Consider the following 21,266-nt stretch of genomic DNA (forward strand, 5'->3'; position numbering starts at 1 on the left):
CATAAATGCCTGATAACAAAAACTATCATAAAAGACTCTGCAAAAACCAAACCTTACTTGGGCCATTGTAACCTTAACACACAAAATAATGGTCCGTAGGCCGGGCACGGTGGCTCACACCTGTAATCCCAGCACTTTGGGAGGCTGAGGCTGTCGGATTACTTGAGGTCAGGGGTTCAAGACCAGCCTGGCCAACATGGTGAAACCCAGTCTCTACTAAAAATACAAAAATTAGCTGGGCATGGTGGCGGGTGCCTGTAGTCCCAGCTACTCGGGAGGCTGAGGCAGAATTGCTTGAACCTGGGAGGTGGAGGTTGCAGTGAGTGAGATTGCACCACTGAACTCCAGCCTGGGTGACAGGGCAAGACTTCATCTCAAAAAAAAAAAAAAAAAGGTCCATGAAGCACTTTCAGACCCAGTACCTTAGACCTAGTGTCATCCCGGAAGTTGCCATAGCCCTTTCCTTTCCCCACTTGGAGCTTATCACTGCCTCTTAGCCCACTGCTGGACGAGACTCAGCTCTCCTCCCTCCAGAAAACTCCACTGCCATGAGCCTGGAGGGAAACAGCCTTGTCCCCCAGGACCACAGCCCTGTAGAGTTGCCGTGAATGTGCACAACTCAAGCAGGCTCTCCCCACGGCCTATGCCAGAACACAGGGCTGGAGACACCAAGGGCTCCAGCCCAGCCGAGGATTTCAGGGCTCTCAGGAACGGATGAGCAATGCCTTTTTAAAAAGTGATCAGTAAAGTGAAGCAGCCGAAGATGTGCTGAGTCCCAGTGGTGTCTGAAGGGTGCTGGTTGGGGCTTGGGAGAGGATGAGTATTTTTGGGGAGAAACAAGGATGATTTGGGGCCCCCTGGATTTGGTGGGCCAAATAGAAGTGAGTCAGGCAGGCTGCTGGTAAATACAGAGCAGACAAATAGGCTTCTCTAAACAGCATGTAAGGCCATGGATTTGGAGGTTTGTAATAAGAGGTTGCAAAAAAGCAGGGAACTTAAATTGATCCTAGAAACAATTAGGAATCTACTTCTACCTTTCTGCTGTTGCATGGTGTAGCAATATTGGCCCAGTGCCAGGGAGGGGAGAAATTCTCAATTCAAATGCTTCGGCTGCTCCTTCAAGATGAATTTGGTTTTTCAATCCACTCAGTGTCTTGGGAGCTCTAAATCTGTCTTGTATAAGTGATGTGTTGTCTGCAGTTGAGAGCATCAAATCAGTGCTGAAAGAGCATCATACACTGAAAATCTGTATCAGTGTAAGGCATTATTATTACTCTGTTACTCAAGTGGAGGGATGTCCTGCGGGATGGAAAATTGAGGCAATTGAGGCAAATATTCAAAAAATATGTGTCAAATGACTTTGTTACACATTTCTTAAAAATCTATGCAAAAATATGCAATATACTTACTGAGAATATTAATGTGAGGTTGGAGGCAGAATAACTCATAGAATTTTAGAAGGGGGGTTCATAACCATCTGTGGAGGGTGGACTTGAGGATCTCATGGAAATCATGGCTCCTCTCAGAAAAGTGCACAAAACACAGATTTATGAAGTTACACAGAATTTTTATTTCTTTATTTAAAAAAAAATAGAGACAGGGTCCGAGAGGCTGAGGCAGGAGAATCGCTTGAACTTGGGAGTTGGAGGTTGCAGTGAGCCGAGATCGTGCCGCTGCACTCCAGCCTGGGTGAGAGAGTGAGACTCTGTCTCAAAACAACAACAACAACAACAACAACAACAACAACAACAACAACAACAAAAAACAGAGACAGGGGCTTACTGCTGCCCAGGCTGGTCTTGTCACAAAATCCTGGCCTCAAGCAATCCTCCTGCCTCAGCCTTCCAAAGTGCTAGGATTACAGGTGCTCAGTCGGAATTTTTAAATATATATATTTAAATATATACACAAATATTGTGCATTGGAAATTAATTTCCTTCACACATTCAGAACATTTATAAAAACTTTACAAAGAACTGCCTCTCAGGCTGGGTGCAATGGCTCACACCTGAAATCCCAGCACTGTGGGAGGCTGAGGAGAGTGGATCACTTGAGCCCAGGAGTTTGAGACTAGTCTGGGCAACATGGAGAAAACCCGTCTCCACTAAAATAAATACAAAAATGGCTGGGCACGGTGGCTCACGCCTGTAATCCCAGCACTTTGGGAGGTCGAGGCGGGCAGATCATGAGGTCAGGAGATCAAGACCATCCTGGCCAACATGGTGAAATCCTGTCTCTACTAAAAATACAAAAATTAGCTGGGTGTGGTGGCATGTGCCTGTAATCCCAGCTATTCGGGAGGCTAAGTCATGAGAATTGCTTGAACCTAAGAGGCGGAGGTTGCAGTGAGCCAAGATCGCGCCACTGCACTCCAGCCTGGTGACAGAGTGAGACTCTGTCTAAAAAAAAAAAAAAAAAAAAAAATTAGCCAGGTGTGGTGGTGTGCTCCTGTAGTCCCAGCTACTCGGGAAGCTGAGGTGGGAAGATCACCTGAGCCTGGGGAGGTCGAGGATGCAGTGAACTGTGATCACACCAATGCCTTCTAGCATGGGTGACAGAGTAAGATCCTGTCTCAAACAAACAAACCCCCCCAAAAAAATGCATCTCCAAGTCTCTTTTTTTTGTTTTTGAGGCAAAAGTCAGTAGCCAATATTTGTAACCCCCAAACTTGAAACTATCCAAATGTTCAATAGGATGGAAATATACAAATTTAGGCATAGGCCGCTCTGCCTACAGAGTAGCTATGCTTTATTCTTTCACTTTCTCAATAAACTTGCTTTCACTAAAAAAAAAAAAATGTAGGCATATCCACACAATGAAACCCTATGCAGCAGTAAGAATTAACACCATAAACACATGGGAAAATATAAATTTCACAAACATGTTGACTGAAAAACACAAAAGAATATATGCTTTATAATTCCACTTACTACAATAATCAAAATGAATCTATGGTATTAAAAGTCAGGATAGGCCAGGCGTGGTGGCTCACGCCTGTAATCCCAGCTCTTTGGGAGGCCGAGCCAGGTAGATTACCTGAGGTCAGGAGTTTGAGACCAGCCTGGCCAACATGGTGAAACCCTGTCTCTACTAAAAATACAAAAATTAGCCAGACGTGGTGGTGGGCGCCTGTAATCTCAGCTACTCAGGAGACTGAGGCAGGAGAATCACTTGAACCCGGGAGGCAGAGGTTGCAGTGAGCCGAGATTGCGCCACTGCACCCTAGCCTGGGCCACACACCCCACCCAGCCTGCGCGACAAGAGCAAAGCTCCGTCTATATAAAAAAAAAAACAACAGGATAACAATTATCCTTGGCAAAGTAAGTATTGACTAGAATGGGGCAGGATTCTGAGATGCATTGATTTCAGTTTGTGAAAACTAATTGAGCTGTAAAATTGTAATCTGTATACATTTGTGTTTTTGGTATGTATGTTATACTTTAATTAGAAAATCTTTTAAAAAGAATGGAGCTTTTCAGTTCCTGTAAACAGCATTAAAATAAATCCAAAGAATATAAAATAGAATAAAACTCTAATGCTGCTCAAAGCATATTACTAGGTTGGTGCAAAAGTAGTTGCGGTTGTTGCCATTGAAAGTAATGGCAAAAAAAAAAAAAGTAGGTGCCATCTGGCTTTTAAAAATTTGTAATTGTGACACAGTGCTTCATATGGTGTGTAGGGAGAACTCTAACCATGTTTTTCCTCACTCTCACAGCACAACAATCATCCATGCAGAAGATTTCTGTGACCAAACGTTGGAGGTGGTTTCCCCACACACCAAGCAGTGGACACCAGCTGGGTGTCCTCTAATTCATTTCTGACACTGTCTACCCAGAGATGGCATCAGATCCCACACGTTGAGGGTTCAGTCCCCAAGACTGCCCACCCGCCAAAACCGGTCACAAGTCCGGGCCTCTAGGACTGGCTTCAAGTTGGGGTTCCCATGACCCCCTCTTTGATTAATTTGGTGGAGTGGCTCACAGAGCTCAGGGAAACACATTTACCAGTTTGTTACAAAAAATATTACAAAGGATACAGATGGCTGGGCGCGGTGGCTCACACCTGTAATCCCAGCACTTTGGGAGGCTGAGGCGGACGGATTACCTGAGGTCAGGAGTTCAAGACCAGCCTGGCCAACATGGCGAAACCCCGTCTCTACTAAAAATACAAAAATTAGCCGGGTATAGTGGCCCACGCCTATAATCCCAGCTACTTGGGAGGCTGAGGTAGGAGAATTGCTTGAACCTGGGAAGCGGAGGTTGCAGTGAGCCAAGATCGCACCACTGCACTCCAGCCTGGGTGACAGAGTGAGACTCTGTCTAAAAAAAAAAAAATGAAAAATAAAAAAAATACATGAAAAACATTAAAAAAAGGAAACAGATGAAGAGACACGTGGGGTGAGGTGTGGGGGAATGAATACAGAGCTTCTAAGCCCTCCGTGGGGGGTGGGGGGTGTGGGGGGCACCACCCTCCAGGAACCTCCCCGAGTTCAGGTATCGGGAAGCTCCCTGAACCGTCCTCAAGGGTTTTTATGGAAGCTTCAGGACCTCCGCATTCTTTCCCCCAGGGTATAGAGGGAACCTCTCTGGGGAGGATCTTAAGACCCACAATCTGAAAGCCTGAGAAAGATTAGAGGCCTGTCTTGGGGCAGGTGAAAGGAGGGCAGGAGAAGGAGAGATTCTGTTTCCTGAGGCCTAACACATACCCAATATTACAACAAAAGAACTAACAACGGCTATAGCAGTTATGAGCCCGGAACTGTGGACGAAAACCAATGTCTATCATAACACCACATGTGGTATAGTAGACATCTGTTATTATTGTCTGCCCTGTCTGCATTCTCTCTTACCTGTTAAGAAGCCTCAAATTTCCTTGGGAAACCACTTGTATTAGTTTCCTATTGCTGCTGTAACAAATTAGCAACAACTTAGTGGCTTAGATAAAACACAAATTTATTCTTACAGTTCTGTAGTTTAGAAGTCTGACACAAGTTTCGCTGGGCTAAAAATCAAGGTATCGGCAGGCCTGTTTTCCTCTCTGGAGGTTCTAAAAGAAAATCCCCTTCCTTGCCTCTTCGCTGCTAGAAGCCACCTAGACTCGTCAGTCTGTGATCTCTCCCTCCATCTTCAATGCCAGCAATGTTGCATCTGCCTGACCATTCTCCTACTCCTATCTCTAACACACTTCTCTCTCACTCTTCCATTTTTAATGGCACTTGTGATTACATTGGGCCCACCCAAAATTCCAAGGTACTCTCCCCATTTTTTGCTTTGTCCTTTTTTTCTTCTAAATCTCCCTATTTTAATGTCAGCTGATTAGCACTCTTAATTCCCCTTTGCCATGTGACATGCCAAATTCACAGGTTCTGAAGGCCTGCCTGAAAGTGACACTAACAGAAGCAGCAAAGGGTGAAGAGAGAGACCAAATCTCATGACTTTGTTACAGCCCTTCGATTTGACTGTAGCGAAACCAGAAATGTCTCTGGGCTTTTCAGTTATATGAACCTTCTCCTCTTAAGTCAGTTTGAGTTGGGGTCCCCAAACTTGCAAATGAGAGTCTTGATTGTTATATATGACAGCATGTGTTATGTTTGATGTTGAATACATTTATTTTTGTTTTATTTTAATGGCAATAAGTACATACTAAAGTAATGATGAGTATGGGAATATCAAGAGACACATCAAACTTCAACTTCCAGTAATGGTAGAAAAGGTCATTTGGACCACTCTCCTATCAAAGAAAACTGAAAAAGTTGGAGATCGCACCACTGCACTCCAGCCTCGGTGACAGAGCGAGACTCTGACTCAGAAAAAAAAAAAAAAAATCCATACTGAAGACACATCAAAATGACATTGCAGAGCCAGCCGGGCATGATACAATGGTCAGAGTTGGGGATCCTGACTTTGCTCAGCGGCAGTGGTACAGTTCAATGCAATGGTGGCAGGGCTATGCTTCCAGCAGAGCAGCAGTGGGGGTGGGCACTGGGAGCTTCCTGATCTTTGGGCAGCATCCTCTTCTCTTTGGCTCAACCAGCCTTCCTGACATTACTATAGCCAACCCCTTCCACCAAATCCCTTTTTGCTTAAAATATCTGGAGTTATTTCTGTTTTTTTTTTTTAAGTGAATGCTGACTGATTGGAATACTATAAAAAAGAAACATTACCAAAATAAGGAGTTAATTGGATATTAAAAACATGAAATCAGAAATAAAAAATTCAATTGAAAGGTTAGAAAAGAATGTTGATGAAATCACCCTGAAAGTAGGGAAAAACAAAATAAAAAAATAAAACAGGGGCGTGGTGGTGAGCATCTATAGTTCAAGACACTTGGGAGGGTGAGGTGGGAGGATTGCTTGAGCCCAGGAGTTTGAGGCTGCAACGAGCTAGGATTGCTCCACTGCATTCCAGCCTGGGTGACAGAGCGAGACCCCCCTTTCTCTCAAAAATAAATATGGCCAGGCCTGGTGGCTCACACCTGTAATCCCAGCACTCTGGGAGACTGAGTCAAGCAGATTGCTTGAGTTCAGGAGTTCGAAACCAGCTTAGGCAAGACGGCAAAGCCTTGCCCCTACAAAAAATAAAATTAAATTAAAAATTAAAAAAAAAAAAATAAAAAAATACATAAAACAAAAACCTGGCCAGGCACAGTGGCTCACGCCTGTAATCCCAACACTTTGGGAGGCCGAGGCAGGTGGATCATGAGGTCAGGAGTTCGAGACCAGCCTGGCCAACACGGTGAAACCCTACCTCTACTAAAAATACAAAAGTTAGCTGGGCGTGGTGGCGTGGGCCTGTAATCCCAGCTACTTGGGAGACTGAGGCAGGAGAATTGCTTGAACCTGGGAGGCAGAGGTTCCAGTGAGCCAAGATCACGCCACCGCACTCCAGCCTGGGCGACAGAGCAAGACTCCATCTGGGAAAAACAAAAAACAAAAAACCCAACAACATCATAAGTGCTCAAAATTTATAGTAAACTGTAACAATATCATGATGTAAACCACTTATTCTCATGTTATCATATAAATACTATGTGGTGCTGAGAGCCTGCATCCTGCCTGGCATTTGAATGTGATGTACATGTATTGCAGCACTATATTGGTTAATACAATTTCAAGAAAGCTGAGAAGTGTCAGTTTAAAGAAAACTAGAGGAAGATTATACTCTTCTAACTAATGACACTGACAAGAACATTAAATATATTTGTGGTTAGATAAGCTTTATTCGAATGCCTGCATAAAAATAAGCTGATGTCAAACAGGAAGAGGTTTTTCCAAAGGCTTAAAATTTATTAAACAGGCTGGGTGTGGTGGCTCACGCCTGTAATCCCAGCACTTTGGGAGGCCGAGGCCGACAGATCACTTGAGGTCAGGAGTTCAAGACCAGCCTGGCCAACATGGTGAAACCCTGTCTCTACAAAAATACAAAAATTAGCCAGGCATGATGGTGGATGCCTGTAATCCCAGCTACTAGGGAGGCTGAGACAGGAGAATCATTTGAACCCAGGAGGTGGAGCTTGCAGTGAGCTGAGATCGCACTACTGCACTCCAGCCTGGGCGACAGACAGAGACTCTGTCTCGGGAAAAAAAAAATTATTAAACAATAGAACTTGGTGCGTCTCTTTAATCTGTCTCTGAATTCAGTTGACTGACACATCATTATTAGTAGTCTGCCCTCACTAATCATTTTCATCACATACAGATCTCATATCTTTGGGTGACACTTCCCATGTCTCTGGAAATCTTTTAAATTGCTTTCAGTTACAACAGAAGGGCAAGGTTTTCATCTAGTCATACTCTACTCCACCAGAGGCAAAACCACCTCCCTTAATTATCTTGTTTAAATTGTGGCTGTTTGCAAACAAATAAAGAACTTATTTTTAACACATAAAAAGTACAGTATAATCTCTATGCTGTAACAGTAAGTCCATTTTCATTAAATAATTATTTTGATTTTTATTATCTCTCTACAAAGAAACTACAAAAATACCCGTAAAAGCATCGAAAATGTACTTTAAAATTCTGAACTGGTATGATACATCTTCTATGATTTACAAGAGTAAAATGTTAAATTCTCCAAGTTAGAATTTCTGAATTGATTTTGACAGGAATTTACTAGAAGTAACCAGAACATCAAAGCTTACAGATTTTCTATTCATCCCCAATTAAGTTTCTGAAAAGCTACACATCTGTTGACAAGCACAGTCCACTCAGTTACTTGATGCTGCCACTAATGGTGAGGCTACTCTGAAGGGCAGAGGTCTATACGATGGAAATGCCCAGCCTTCCAGGCAACTGCTCAAAGTGGTCTTATTTTTTCCCATATGTGTAAAATAAAAGTACAAATGTACATATGGTAAAAAATGTAAATATTACAGAAAGAGCTAAAATAATAAGTACATAACCTTCTCTCCCATACCACAGCAAATCTGATGTTTTCAAAATCCTCAGTCACAAGAGTAACTCACAAACTAAAGTCAACCTTGGAGTCTCTTTATCTGAAAATTATTTTCAGGCCTTTGGAACGGTGTTGATTGTCTCATATATTACCTCTGTTACAGAGGAAAGTCATGCAGTCTTCTCCTTCTCAAAAAAAAGAAAAATATTTAAAGCAACACACACATACTGTTCAGAGACAGCAAAGTCCAGACAGCATCGCAGAATCCATTGGATCTAGTCATGGCTCTGGAGAGTCCCCGGTATCATCCCTGAAATTAAGGAAGCACACTTACTAACAAGCCATTTTCAAAAGTAAGAAAACTTTCTCTTAATCAAAAAAGAGAAAGTTTTTATTAGAAAGTGTTCTCTTTTATTAGAAAGTTTATTAGAAAGTTTTCTCTTAATCAAAATGAGGTCATCTGATTCTTGTAATCTCAACACTTTGGGAGGCCAAGGCAGGAGTTGCAGTGAGCCACGATGGCAACACTGATGACAGAGACCCTGTCTTATAAAAATAAAACAACAACAATACCAACCAAAAGAAATTGGGGTCATCTGGTTATTATTTAATAGAAAGAAATCTTTTATCTAACATTGTACAAAAGGGCACAAACCACATTGTCCCAGGCAGTCAAAACTAGATCAAACCTTTACTAGAGAACAAAGGGAAGGTGAGGTGACAAGGGACTACGGATGGAGAAAGGAAATTACTTGAGAAATTCCAGCCCCAGTCCTGTGAAAGAGGATGAGCTTACCCCCTGGCTGAGCAGGAAAGACTGACAGAAACACTGGGTGCAGGAGCTCAGCCAAGTCCCTCCTCAAGGCCTCGGATCCTCCGGGCCAGTTGCACATCCTTTGGGAAGAGAGTAACTCGGCCAGCATGTAAGGTGAGGAGATAGGCGTCCTCAAAGAGATGAACTAGAAATGCTTCTGCTGCCTGGAGACAGAAAGAGAAAAAGACGGACACAGATGAAGGGCCATGGGCTGCTTTTTTTTGGAGACCTGCTAAACTTAATCTCTGAGGGCTCAAAGGATTGTAGGAAACTGTTCACAGAATGAGACTGAACTTTGCCAGGGAATTCTGCTATCACCACACAGAATCCAGCCTCCAAACCCTCAGAGGTTACCTCATTGTTCTTTTCCAGAGGTCAGATTCAGCATGTGACACTCCAGTCAGCATTGGAGAATTCTAGGCTGCCTCTTTCTCCCACTCAGCCCTCACCCAATTGTGCCTTGGTGCCTTCTTACCTCTTGTAGGGCCAATAAGGCCTGGGCTTGCCAATTGAAGTCCACACCACGAGTGAATTTAACACATATTTCTCTTGCCTGTGAAGGAGTGGGGAAGGGGAGGAGTAGGAGTAGGGAGTAACAGAAGAGGGATTCAAGGGACAATGATGCTCTCCATGAGTTCCAGTGGATCTTCCTTTCCATTATTTTTTCGGGGCTCTTAATCTTAGGACCCAATTAGGAGCAGGTGTTGACTCCTGGGAGCTTAGGAACTGGCGGATCTCTTACTGGTGATGGGGAAATCACCAGTAATTGGGTGATGAGAGGCAATCTCCCAGGATAGGAAAAGGGATCTAAGGTGGACAAACGAGAGAGGTCCTATTTATACAGTCAAAAACTACAGTTTTAAAAAGGTAGTAGAGGTTAGAAATCAATTCCATAAAGAACTACAAGGTGCTCTTGGAGGGCTCATGTTTCCAGAAAAGATTCCCCTACCAGGTTACAAAAGAGGTCCCTTGGCCAATTAGTTAAGAGACAGTAGGGTCCCTAATACCTGGGAAAATTTAAAAAAAGGAGGGTGGCATAGGGGTTGGTGGGAAGCTCCCGGAGCTCACCAGGCGGCTGAAGGGGAGCTTCCTTATCAAGAGGTGTGTGCTCTTCTGAAGCTTTCGGATCTCCTTTAGCCAACCTTGTCTCCGCCGACTGTGTTGATGGGAGGAAGCGCCTGAGCAAAAGAAAGGTAAGTTCAGTGGAAAATAGGTGGTGCCTCGCAGCTTGGCTGAGTCAGGTAAGCTGTCAAATTGCTAGACTGTATCTATGTGCCTACACTCCACAGAGCAGGGATTTTTGTCTGTTTTATTAGGTTGCTGCAAAAGTCATTGCAGTTATGGCAAAAATCACAATACTTTTGCACCAACCTGATATATAGTAATTTTGCTGCTATCTTCAGCAACTAGAAAATAGCAGATAGGTGCTAAATAAACATTTGTTAAATGAATGAGTGAATGATCCTCTGCAGTTGATTTTAAATGCTAACTCTTCCATGAAGTCTTTCCCGAATCCTGATCCTTCCAAACAGATGGGTGACCGCCCTCCTCTGGGCTTTGCAGGACTTTGTACAAGTCTTAGATCTTTCCCACCTAGATTGGAAGCTCAGTTATTTTGGTTTTAGATTTTTTGTTGGTTTGTTTTTTACAGCTGGAAAGATTCTGAGAGACTAGTACAATTCCCTTGTCTTGATCATCCTGAGGCCCAGCGAGGTGAAGATGGTTGGCCAGCCCTCATTAGTGGCCAAGCTGAGACCTGTGTAAGGTGTGGCCTAACTCAGTGTCAGTGTCAGGCACCTGGGCTGTGGAGACAGAGCCTTTGGCTCAAATCCTGGTTCCAACAAGAACAAAAAAGAAAATAATTTTTAAAACATTCCCAAAAGTAGAAATCAAAAAAGCCAAATTCTCTAATTGGAAATTAAAAACTCATGAATCAAAAACCAGTTTCTTCTAACTAACCTGTGTTGAAGAGGAAACTTAATTGAAATTAGACTATTTAGAAATGAATAACAATAAAAAGTCCATATCCCAAAACTTATGAGATACAGCCAAAATAGTACTAGAGGAAAATGCATAGCCTTAAAGTGTTCCTATTAGAAAACAAGAACACTAAAAGGTATCTGAGCTAAGCAGTCAAATTAAGTATTACAGAGTTATTAAAGTAAACCAAAACAAGATAGAACAAAAGAAATATTAGATAATAAGTTAGTGAAAATGAAAGTTAAAGAAAAAACAGCACAGTTGCTCCATAATTACAACCAAGGATCAAGATGAGTGAACGTCTGATAAGTTGAACAAACAAAATACAAAAATAACATTTTGAAGGATAAAATTGTTTCAGAAATGTTATTCAGGATCCAGCCAAGAAAAGAGACTCTACACCAAGTTTAATAGAAGGCATTTAATACAATAAACTAATCACGAGGTGTTAGAAGAGCTGCAAGAGCAAGTAGGGTAGGTGAGACAATCCAGAGATGGCCTGTGCCAGGCAACCGGCAGAGGAGACCATCCCTGGATGAGGCTAGAGAACATAGGCCAATGAAACAGGGCAGTGTCCAGGAGACTGATGACATTTAAAACAGGGAAGACCCATGCCCAGGAGACAAACTACTGACACCTCCCTCCCTCCCCACCACCCGTTGGCAATCCAGTCACTGGAGGCAGTCTTTAATAAACAGACATAGGGCTGGGTGCGGTGGCTCACGCCTGTAATCCCAGCACTTTGGGAGGCCAAGGTGGGTCAATCACCTGAGGTCAGGAGTTCGAGACCAGCCTGATGAACATGGAGAAACCCATCTCTACTAAAAATACAAAAATTAGCCGGGCATGGTGGCGGGCACCTGTAATCCCAGCTACTTGGGAGGCTGAGGCAGGAGAATTGCTTGAACCCAGGAGATGGAGGTTGCAGTGAGCTGAGCTCGCACCACTGTACTCTAGCCTGGGCAACAAGAGTGAGACTCTGTCTCAGACATAAATAAATAAATAAATAAAATAAAATAAAAAAATAAACAAGACATAGCATTCACAGAAAATTTGAAGATGAACACAATTAAAGATCACCCAACAATTTAAGAAGGCCAATACCATGAAAGAAAGGAACCAAACTCAACAAACAAAATAACCAATACCAGAGGAAATTGAGTTAATAGAGAAAAGAGATAGAAACTTTGAGAGAAAAATGGATAATAAACTCAGAGAGGTAACAGAGATATGAAATCCATGACCCAATAACAAGTGGTTATGAAAAGTAACCAATTAGAGAGATCGTGGAAAAGAACTGGGATCAAAAATTTAGTAGCTGGGTCTTGAAATGCCAACATGAGGAGATGGAATTTAATCCTAATGTAATAAGAAGCCAGGGAAGAGTTTTATGCAGGATAGAGATGTGGAAGGTCATTCCAGCTGCTGTGTAAGGAAAGAAGTAGAAAGGGACAGAGTGGAAGTGGAGTGGCAGCTGATTAGGAGGCTCTCACAGTTGCTCTTGAGAGCTGCTGGTAGCTTGGACTAGGCTAGTGGGAGCAGAGATGGTGAAAATGGAGTGATTAAGGATGCAGTTTGGAAGTAGAATTATCTGGATCTGCATTTGTATTGGAGACGGGGGTCTCCCAGGCTTGTGGTTTGAACAACTGGGTGGGTAGTTGTGCCATTTACTGAAATGGGGAAACTGAGGATGAAGGGGCTGGAGGGGAGTAACCAGAAGTTCAGTTTTGGGTGTGTTAAGTTTAACATAACCAAGAGCCTTCAGGTAGAAAGGCAGTTAGATATAGGTATCTGGGGTCAGAGGAGAGATCCAGGTATACAGATATTTGAGAGCTGTCAATGTATGAGTGGGATTTAGAGCCACGGAGGAGATGAGACCATCTAGGGAGGGGGTAGAAAGGAAAAGGATGTCAAGGAAGTCCAACATCAAGGAGCCGAGGGAGGCAGCACAGGCAGTAGAGAACACCAAGCAGAACTGCCAGAGTGCACAGTGGCATGGAAGCCAAGGGAACAGAACGCTTCAAGGAGAAAGAGGCCCACTGCGTCAAATGCTTCTGAGACACAGTAAGAACACAGACCCGCCTACTGGATTTGGCACTACAAAAGGTGCTAGTGACCCTGACAGGAGTAGTTCAAGCAGATTGGAAGTGGGGGTAGTGGTTGTGGGGAGTCAGATTGGAGTGGGTTGTAGGGTCACTAGGAAGGGAGGAATCAGACGCAATGTATGTGGACCTAACAAGTCTGGCTATTTTAAAAGGAGAGCTATGAAGGGAAGTAGAGGCAAATGGGAGGTATAGGGAAGTGAGAATGTGGGGTCAAGGAAACACTCCTGCCCTTTCTCTTAAGATCGTAAATACGGCCAGGCGCAGTGGCTCAGGCCTGTAATCCCAGCACTCTGGGAGGCCAAGGTGGGCGGATCACTTGAGGTTGGCAGTTGGAGACCAGCCTGACCAACATGGTGAAACCCCGTCTCTACTAAAAACACAAAATTAGCCAGATGCGGTGGCGCATGCCTGTAATCCTAGCTACTCGGGAGGCTGAGGCAGGAGAATCGCTTGAACCCGGGAGGTAGAGGTTGCGGTAAGCCGAGATCACGCCGTTGCTCTCAAGCCTGGGCAACAAGAGGGAAACTCCGTCTCAAAAACAAAAACAAAACCAAAACAAAACAAAACAAAACATCATAAATACTAGAGCACATGTGCCGATGCCAGTGTGAAGTGTCTGGATTTATCTAAGCACAGGTAGAAAGCTCCTCTGTAGGTGAAAGAAGGATATGACCAAGACCCCATGTAGAAGGAAGGGCTTTGATAGGAAGGGGGACACCTAGTCAAGGCCATTATTGGCTAAGAGTGAGTGGGGGGAATGGAGCTGTAGGAAGTCGAGGAGGGAGAAAAAGGTATGAAATAGTCATGGGGAGAATGGAAAAGCAAGAATTCCAGACAAAGGCCAGGCACGATGGCTGTTTTTTTTGTTCTGTAGAGACAAAACAATTTGTCTCTACAAAAAAGGTTTAAAAATAGTCAAGCATGGTGGTGCACGTCTGTCATCCTAGCTATTCAGGAGGCTGAAGCAGGAGGACTGCATGAGCCCAGGAGGTCAAGGCTGCAATGAGCCAAGATAGCACCACTGCACTACAGCCTGGATGACAAGAGTGAGACTCTGTCTCGAAAATTGAAGAATACCAGACAAAGGTGGTAGGACTGCCAAGAAGCGTTGACTGCCCGTTTGAGATAAACCTTCCATTTAACCAGGAGTAGAAGGATGCTTCTACCTTGGAAAGCAACAGCAAACATCATACTTAATATTCCTGTTAAAATTACAAACAAGACAAAGATGACCAAAACACCACTCTTAGTGAGTCTCAGGGCCTTACTAGTACCATACAATAATAAATAAAATGTGTAGAAATGAAAACGGAAGATTCAAAAGTTATTTGCAGATGACATAATAGTCTACTTAAAAATTCCAACTGGAGCAACTAAAAACGACTAGGGTGAACGAGACTTCAGCAAGTTGGCTGGAAGCAAAGGTTAAACCTCGTGTTTTGGGAAAGAAAAAAAAAATCCCATTCGCAACAGCAACATCTAGAAACAACTACTCCAGCCTAGGCAACATGGCAAAATCCCATCTCTACTAAAAATACAAAAAATTAGCCGGCATGGTGGCATATGCCTGTAGTCCCAGCTACTCGGGAGGCTGAGGTGGGAGAAGCACCTGAGCCTGGGAAGTTGAGGCTGCAGTGAACCCTCGTGGCATCACTGCACTCCAACCTGGGCGATGGGTCTCAAAAAAACACAAAAAAACAAAAAGCCGGCCGGGCGCGGTGGCTCACGCCTGTAATCCCAGCACTTTGGGAGGCCGAGGTGGGCGGATCACGAGGTCAGGAGATCAAGACCATCCTGGCTAACATGGTGAAACCCTGTCTCTACTAAAAATACAAAAAATTAGCCGGGCGTGGTGGTAGGCGCCTGTAGTCCCAGCTACTCGGGAGGCTGAGGCAGGAGAAGGGCGTGAACCCAGGAGGCGGAGCTTGCCGTGAGCGGAGATCGCGCCACTGCACTCCAGCCTGGGCGACAAAGCCAGACTCCGTCTCCAAAACAAAACAAAAAACCCAAAAAAGCCTATAGGCACAGTGAGTGGCTCATGCCTGTAATCCCAGCACTTTGGGAGGCCCAGGCACGAGGATCACTTGAGGCCAGGAGTTTGAGACCAGCCTGGGTAACACAGGGAGACCCAGTCTCTACAAAAAGCAATGAAACAAACAAACTATAATACACTTCCCATCTTCCTCATAGCTACGTAGCAAGAGTTAAGAGATAAGTAAAGCAGCTGTTGCCACCGTGTACCATACAGGCATCTGCCTCCTCCTGCCCTTGGGTCTCCCATCCACCAGCCCACCATACAGACAATTAAGACACAGACTTCGGCCCCTTTTCCCGGACACAAGCTCTGGAAGGCAACAGGGTGAGCAGCGCAGAGGGCCTCGGTTCAAGGCCTAACAGCCTCTCCCGGAAGGGAAAAAAAACCCCTGAAAGACACCTTCTAAGAGGACTCCTGTTTGAAATCGTCACCGAAAGCAGTCAATACTTTTGCAATTTAAAAATGCACAAACACAGAGGATTGGAAATCCCGTGACCGCCAGAACACCAAGTTGTGTGACTCTGCTCAAGCTCTCTGGCCTGTGCCTCGGCTTTCTCATTAGCTGTAAAATGGGCACGATATGAAGCTGAGACAACGCACGAACAGTGGGAGGCAATGCCTGGTTGGCGGTGGGCGGTGGGCGCTGGGTAACCACTAGTCCTAACAAGAAGACGGCGTTAGGAGCCAAGTGGCTACGCCGGTCCCTTCCCGCTTTCGGAACCGCCTGCTCCAGTCCCTCGCAGGGCTGGCACCGCCCGTGCCCGGAGCGGATGCCGGACGGCGGAACCGCGTTGTCTCCCAACAGGGAAGGCCACGGGATCGGGACTCGGGAGATCCGGGCTCCGCCTGCGAGCCTCGGTTTTCTCCTCTTCGAGATGGGGCCGCGGCCGGTTACCTAAGGAGGGGCCCCGCCGGGAGGGGCCGGGGGTCGGGCTCGGGCTGCGCCTCCTCGGGGCCTCGGGCTTGCGGCTCCGGCGGCGCGGGCCCATGACACGCCGCGGAGGGTGCTGGCGCCCGGTCCCACGGCTCCTGCTCGGGCTGCCGGGTCCGGGAGCGAAAGGCTGGCTTCTGGGGAGCCCAGAGAGCGCTGGGCCGCGAGCCTCACAGGAGCCGGTGCTTGGCAGAAGTCCGCGCCGCTGGCGTTCAAATCGCTCGCTCCACCCACTTCACCGCCGGCGTTTTTTAAAACCCGAATCCAGCGACTCCCAGTGGCTGACTCTGGAACGCCCCTTACGTAGAGCGACTGCAGGTAGGGCCAATGAGAGTATGCACCGAGACACAAATATAGCGGCGATGATAGGAGGACAGGGGAGACTGATGGTAAAATCAACCAATAGACACCTAAAGAGGGGGGCGGGAAATTCTCCTGCCCCCTGCTTGCCAATCTGGTTGCTGGTCTTTGCGGGACCGTACTGACGTCCTCAGGTGCCCTCCAGTCAAAACACCGAAGCTCAGTTTGGAACGTGGATGGTGTGTTTGTAGAACGTGCTTTCTAGACAAGTCGCTTTCCTCGAACATTTTATGCTTTGCCTTAGCAACGCAGAAATGGCTTTTAAAGATGAGGAAACAGACCCATAGAGAATGTGACAACCCCATGTCGTATCTGCGACCCTCCCAGGAACTATCCACAGATATACTCAGAAGCCAGTTCAACTGCATGAACTTTGCTGACGCTTGGGGTCGCGGGGACGGCGGGATCGGCGGGGCTTTGAGAATAAGGTCCGGGCAGGGCAGGCCTCGGCACTATAGCAACGCAATCGTCCCAGAAAAATGCTCTCTTCCCTTTGTTGGGGATAATAAAAATTCAAGTCATGTCCCGGTATGTAGAATAAGGGGAATTTTAATTTTCTGAATTTTATTTCTTGCATTTTCTAAATGTTCTACAGTGAACATGTACTGTAATCAGGAAAAATGTTAGTTATAAAATTAGTGATTTCATGGAACCCTTGTGCATTGCTGGTGGGAGTGTAAAATGCTGCGGCTGCTGTGAAAAATAGTATTGGTGGTTCCTCAAAAAATCAAAAATAGAATTACCAGATGATCCAGTAATTCCACTTCTGGCTAAATATCCAAAAGAATTTAAATATAGCCAGGGATATTCTCACACCCATGTTGATAGCGGCATTCTTCACAACAGCCCGAAGGCAGAAACAGCCTGAATACACACCAACAGATGAACGGATAAACAAAATGGGGTGTGTACCACAATGTTATTCAGCCTTTAAAAGGAAGGGAATTCCGACATCTGCTGCAACATAGATGAACCTTGAGGACGTTATGCTAAGTGAAATAAGGCAGTCCACCAAGGGACAAATGCTGGGCCGGGGTGCGGTGGTTCATGCCTGTAATCCCAGCGCTTTGGGAGTCCAAGTTGTTCGGAACCACTGAGTTCGAGTTCGAGTCCAACCTGGCCAACATGGCGAAACTCCATCTTGCCGAGCGTGGTGGCTCACGCCTGTAAACCCAGCACTCTGGGAGGCCGAGGCGGGCAGATCACCCGAGGTCAGGAGTTCAAGACCAGCATGGCCAACATGGCGATACCCCGTCTCTACTAAAAATATAAAAATTAGCCAGGTGCTGTGGCGCACGCCTGTAATCCCAGCTACTCAGGAGGCTGAGGCAGAGTTGCTTGAACCTGAAAGGCGGAGGTTGCAGTGAGCCGAAATCATGCCACAGCACTCCAGCCTAGGCGACAAGAGTGAGACTCTGTCTCCAAAAAAAAAAAAAAAAAAAAAAAAAAAAAAAAAAAAAAAGAGAAGGGGAAGGAGGAGAAGGAAGAAAGAAACCCCACCTCTACCAAAGATACACACACACAAATTAGCCTGGGTGTGCAGATGTATGCCTGTCGCCCCAGCTACTCAGGAGGCTGAGGTGGGACGATCGCTCGAGTCCAGGAGGTTGAGGCTGAACTGAGCCATGATTGTGCCACTGCAGTCCAGCCTGGGCGACAGAGTGGCACCTCTCTCAAAAAAAAAAAAAGAAAAAAAAAAGGACAAGGCTGGGTGTGGTGGCTCATGCCTGTATAATCCCAGCACTTTAGGAGGCTGAGGCCAGTGGATCATGAGGTCAGGAGATCAAGACCATCCTGGCTAACCTGGTGAAAACCCGCTTCTACTAAAAATACAAAAAATTAGCCGGGCGTGGTGGCACGGGCCTGTAGTCCCAGCTACTCAGGAGGCTGAGGCAGGAGAATTGCTTGAACCTAGGAGGGGAAGGTTGCAGTGAGCTGAGATTGTACCACTGTACTCCAGCCTGGGCAACAGAGCAAGACTGTCTCCAAAAAAAAAAAAAAGAAAGAAAAAGGACAAATACTGTATGAGGTACCTGGAATAACCGAACTCATAGAGACAGAAAGTAAAATGGTGGTTGCCAGTGAGTAAGGGAGGAATGGGGAGTTAGTATTTAATAGGTGGGGAGTTTTAGTTTGAGAAGATGAAAAATTCTGGATATGGATGGTGGTGATGGTTGCACAACACTGTGAACGTGCTTAACGCCACTGAACTGTACACTTAAAACTGGTTAAAATGGTAAATTCTATGTTGTGTGTGTGTGTGTGTGTGTATACATATATATATATTCCCCCCCGCCCCACAATCGGGTCTTGCACTATTGTCTAGGCTGGAGTATAGTGGTGCAATCACAGCTAACTGCAGCCTTGAACTGCTGGACTCATGCAATCCTCCCACTTCAGCCTCCTGAGTAGCTGGGACTAACAGGAATGTACCATCACACTTGGCTAATTTTTTTTTTTTTTTGAGATGGAGTCTCACTTTGTCACCAGGCTGGAGTGCAGTGGTGCGACCTCCACTCACTGCAACCTCCGCCTCCCAGGTTCAAGCGATTCCCCTGCCTCAGCCTTCCAAGTATCTAGGACTACAGGCATGTGCCACCACGCCCAAAGTGCTGAGATTACAGGCGTGAGCCACCGCACCCTGCCACTTGGCTAATTTTTTAAAAAACATTTTGTAGTGCCCTGGTAACTCTGGCTTATCATACGGCCCTTATTATATAGTCATGTATATATAATAAAGGCATTATATAGTTCCCATGCTTAACAACGGGGATATGCTCTGCGAAATGTGTTGTTAGACGATTTTGTCATTGTGCAATCATAAAGTGTACTTACACCAACCTAGATGGTATAGTGTATTACACACCTTGGCTATATGGTATAGCCTATTGCTCCTAGGTGACAAACCTGTGCAGCATGTTCCTGTACTGAATACTGTAGGCAACTGTAATGCAATGGTATTTGTGTATCTAACATATGTAACCTAGAAAAGGTACAGTAAAAAAACAGAATAAAAAATGGGCTGGGTACACTGGCTCACCCCTGTAATCCTAAAATTTTGGAAGGCCAAGGCAGGAGCATTGTTTGAGCCCAGTAGTTCGAGATCATTCTGGGCAACGTGGTGAGACCCCATCTCCGCAGGAAATAAAAACAATTAGCTGGGCACGGTGGTGCATGCCTGTAGTGCCAGCTACTCGGGAGGCTGAGGCAGGAGGATCGCTTGAGCCCAGGAGTTTAAGGCTATAGTGAGATAGGATCATGCCACTGCACCCCAGTGACAGCAACAGAGCAAGACTCTGGCTCTAAAAAGAAAAATTTTCCTTCTTCAATAATAAATTAATCTTAGCTTAATGTAACATTTTAACTTTATAAGCTTTTAAACTGTAAAATTTGACTCTTGTAATAACACTTAGCTTAAAACACACACTGCAAGTATACAAAAACATTTTTTCTTTATATCTTTTTTTTTTTTTTTTTGAGACGGAGTCTCACTCTGTCGCCCAGGCTAGAGTGCAGTGGCCCGATCTCGGCTCACTGCAAGCTCCGCCTCCCAGGTTCACACCATTCTCCTGCCTCAGCCTCCCAAGTAGCTGGGACTACAGGCCCCCACCACCACGCCCGGCTAATTTTTTTGTACTTTTAGTAGAGACGGGTTTCACCGTGTTAGCCAGGATGGTCTCGATCTCCTGACCTCGTGATCTGCCCACCTCGGCCTCCCAAAGTGCTGGGATTACAGGCGTGAGCCACCGCACCCGGTTTATATCTTTATTCTTAAGCTTTTTTTTCTTTTTTCAGACTGAGTCTCACTGTTGCCCAGGCTGGAGTGCAGTGGCGTGATCTTGGCTCACTGCAAACTCTGCCTCCCGGGTTCAAGCGATTCTCCTGCCTCAGCCTCCTGAGTAGCTGAGATTACAGGCTTGTGCCACCATGCCCAGCTAATTTTTGTATGTTTACTAGAGACAGGGTTTTGCCATGCTGGCCAGGCTGGTCTCGAACTTCTGACCTCAGGTGAACCACCCACCTCGGCCTCCCAAAGTGCTGGGATTACAGGCGTGAGCCACCATACCTGGCCTCTGGCTGCAGTATCTGTGGCAGAATGGGACAGGTGAGGATTGAGAACCAGGACATCTGGCTTTTGCCTGTTAACTGACTGTGTGACCCTTGGGAAGTTCCTTCTGCTTTTTGGGTTTCATTTGAACAATGAATGGAAGACTAGGTAATTGGTATGCCTTTCAAACATTGGAGAGATTTTCCACACCAACATTCTAGAGGCTAGCTCCAGACATCCTCTTGTGCCCCTTCTCTCTCATGAAAAACGTCCAGTACTGCTGATATAGTTTGGATGTGTTCCGCACCCAAATCTCATATTGAAATGTAATCCCCAATCTTGGAGGTGGGGCCTAGTGGGAGGTGACTGGATCATGGGGGTGAATTTCTCATGAATGGTTTAACAGCATTCCACTTGGTACTGTCCTCTTGAGAGTGTTCTTGTGAGATCTGGTTGTTTAAAACGTGTGTGGCACCTCCTCCCATGCCCCCTTGCTCCTACTCTGGCCACATAAGATGTGTCTGCTTCCCCTTTGCCTTTCCACTATGATTGTAAGTTTCCTGAGGCCTCCCCAGAAGCAGATGCTACTATGCTTCCTGT

General features: G+C 45.5%; 1 protein-coding gene across 5 annotated transcripts; it reads right to left on the reverse strand.

The window, feature by feature from the left end:
- Nucleotides 1–1,551: 1,551 nt before the first annotated feature.
- Nucleotides 1,552–16,493, reverse strand: CENPA (centromere protein A). Of its 5 annotated transcripts, none has more exons than XR_678016.5 (6): nucleotides 16,223–16,492; nucleotides 10,276–10,385; nucleotides 9,683–9,760; nucleotides 9,190–9,371; nucleotides 8,622–8,703; nucleotides 1,552–1,685 (listed from the first exon to the last, which is right to left on the reverse strand). XR_678016.5 is itself a non-coding variant. In XM_003308914.5 (5 exons), the coding sequence occupies exons 1-4, from the start codon at nucleotides 16,314–16,316 to the stop codon at nucleotides 9,237–9,239; spliced, it is 417 nt and encodes a 138-aa protein (XP_003308962.1). In that variant the 5' UTR covers nucleotides 16,317–16,493; the 3' UTR covers nucleotides 7,197–8,703; nucleotides 9,190–9,236. The 5 variants fall into 5 exon arrangements, 2 of the variants coding, with proteins under 2 accessions (XP_003308962.1, XP_003308963.1); XR_678017.5 differs by lacking the exon at nucleotides 1,552–1,685 and adding an exon at nucleotides 5,585–6,912; XR_010149177.1 differs by lacking the exons at nucleotides 1,552–1,685; nucleotides 9,683–9,760 and adding an exon at nucleotides 5,585–6,912 and having other exon boundaries at nucleotides 16,223–16,459.
- Between the last annotated feature and the right edge of the window lie 4,773 nt (nucleotides 16,494–21,266).

The sequence above is a fragment of the Pan troglodytes genome, chromosome 12, assembly GCF_028858775.2.
Source record: "Pan troglodytes isolate AG18354 chromosome 12, NHGRI_mPanTro3-v2.0_pri, whole genome shotgun sequence".
NCBI lineage: Eukaryota > Metazoa > Chordata > Mammalia > Primates > Hominidae > Pan > Pan troglodytes.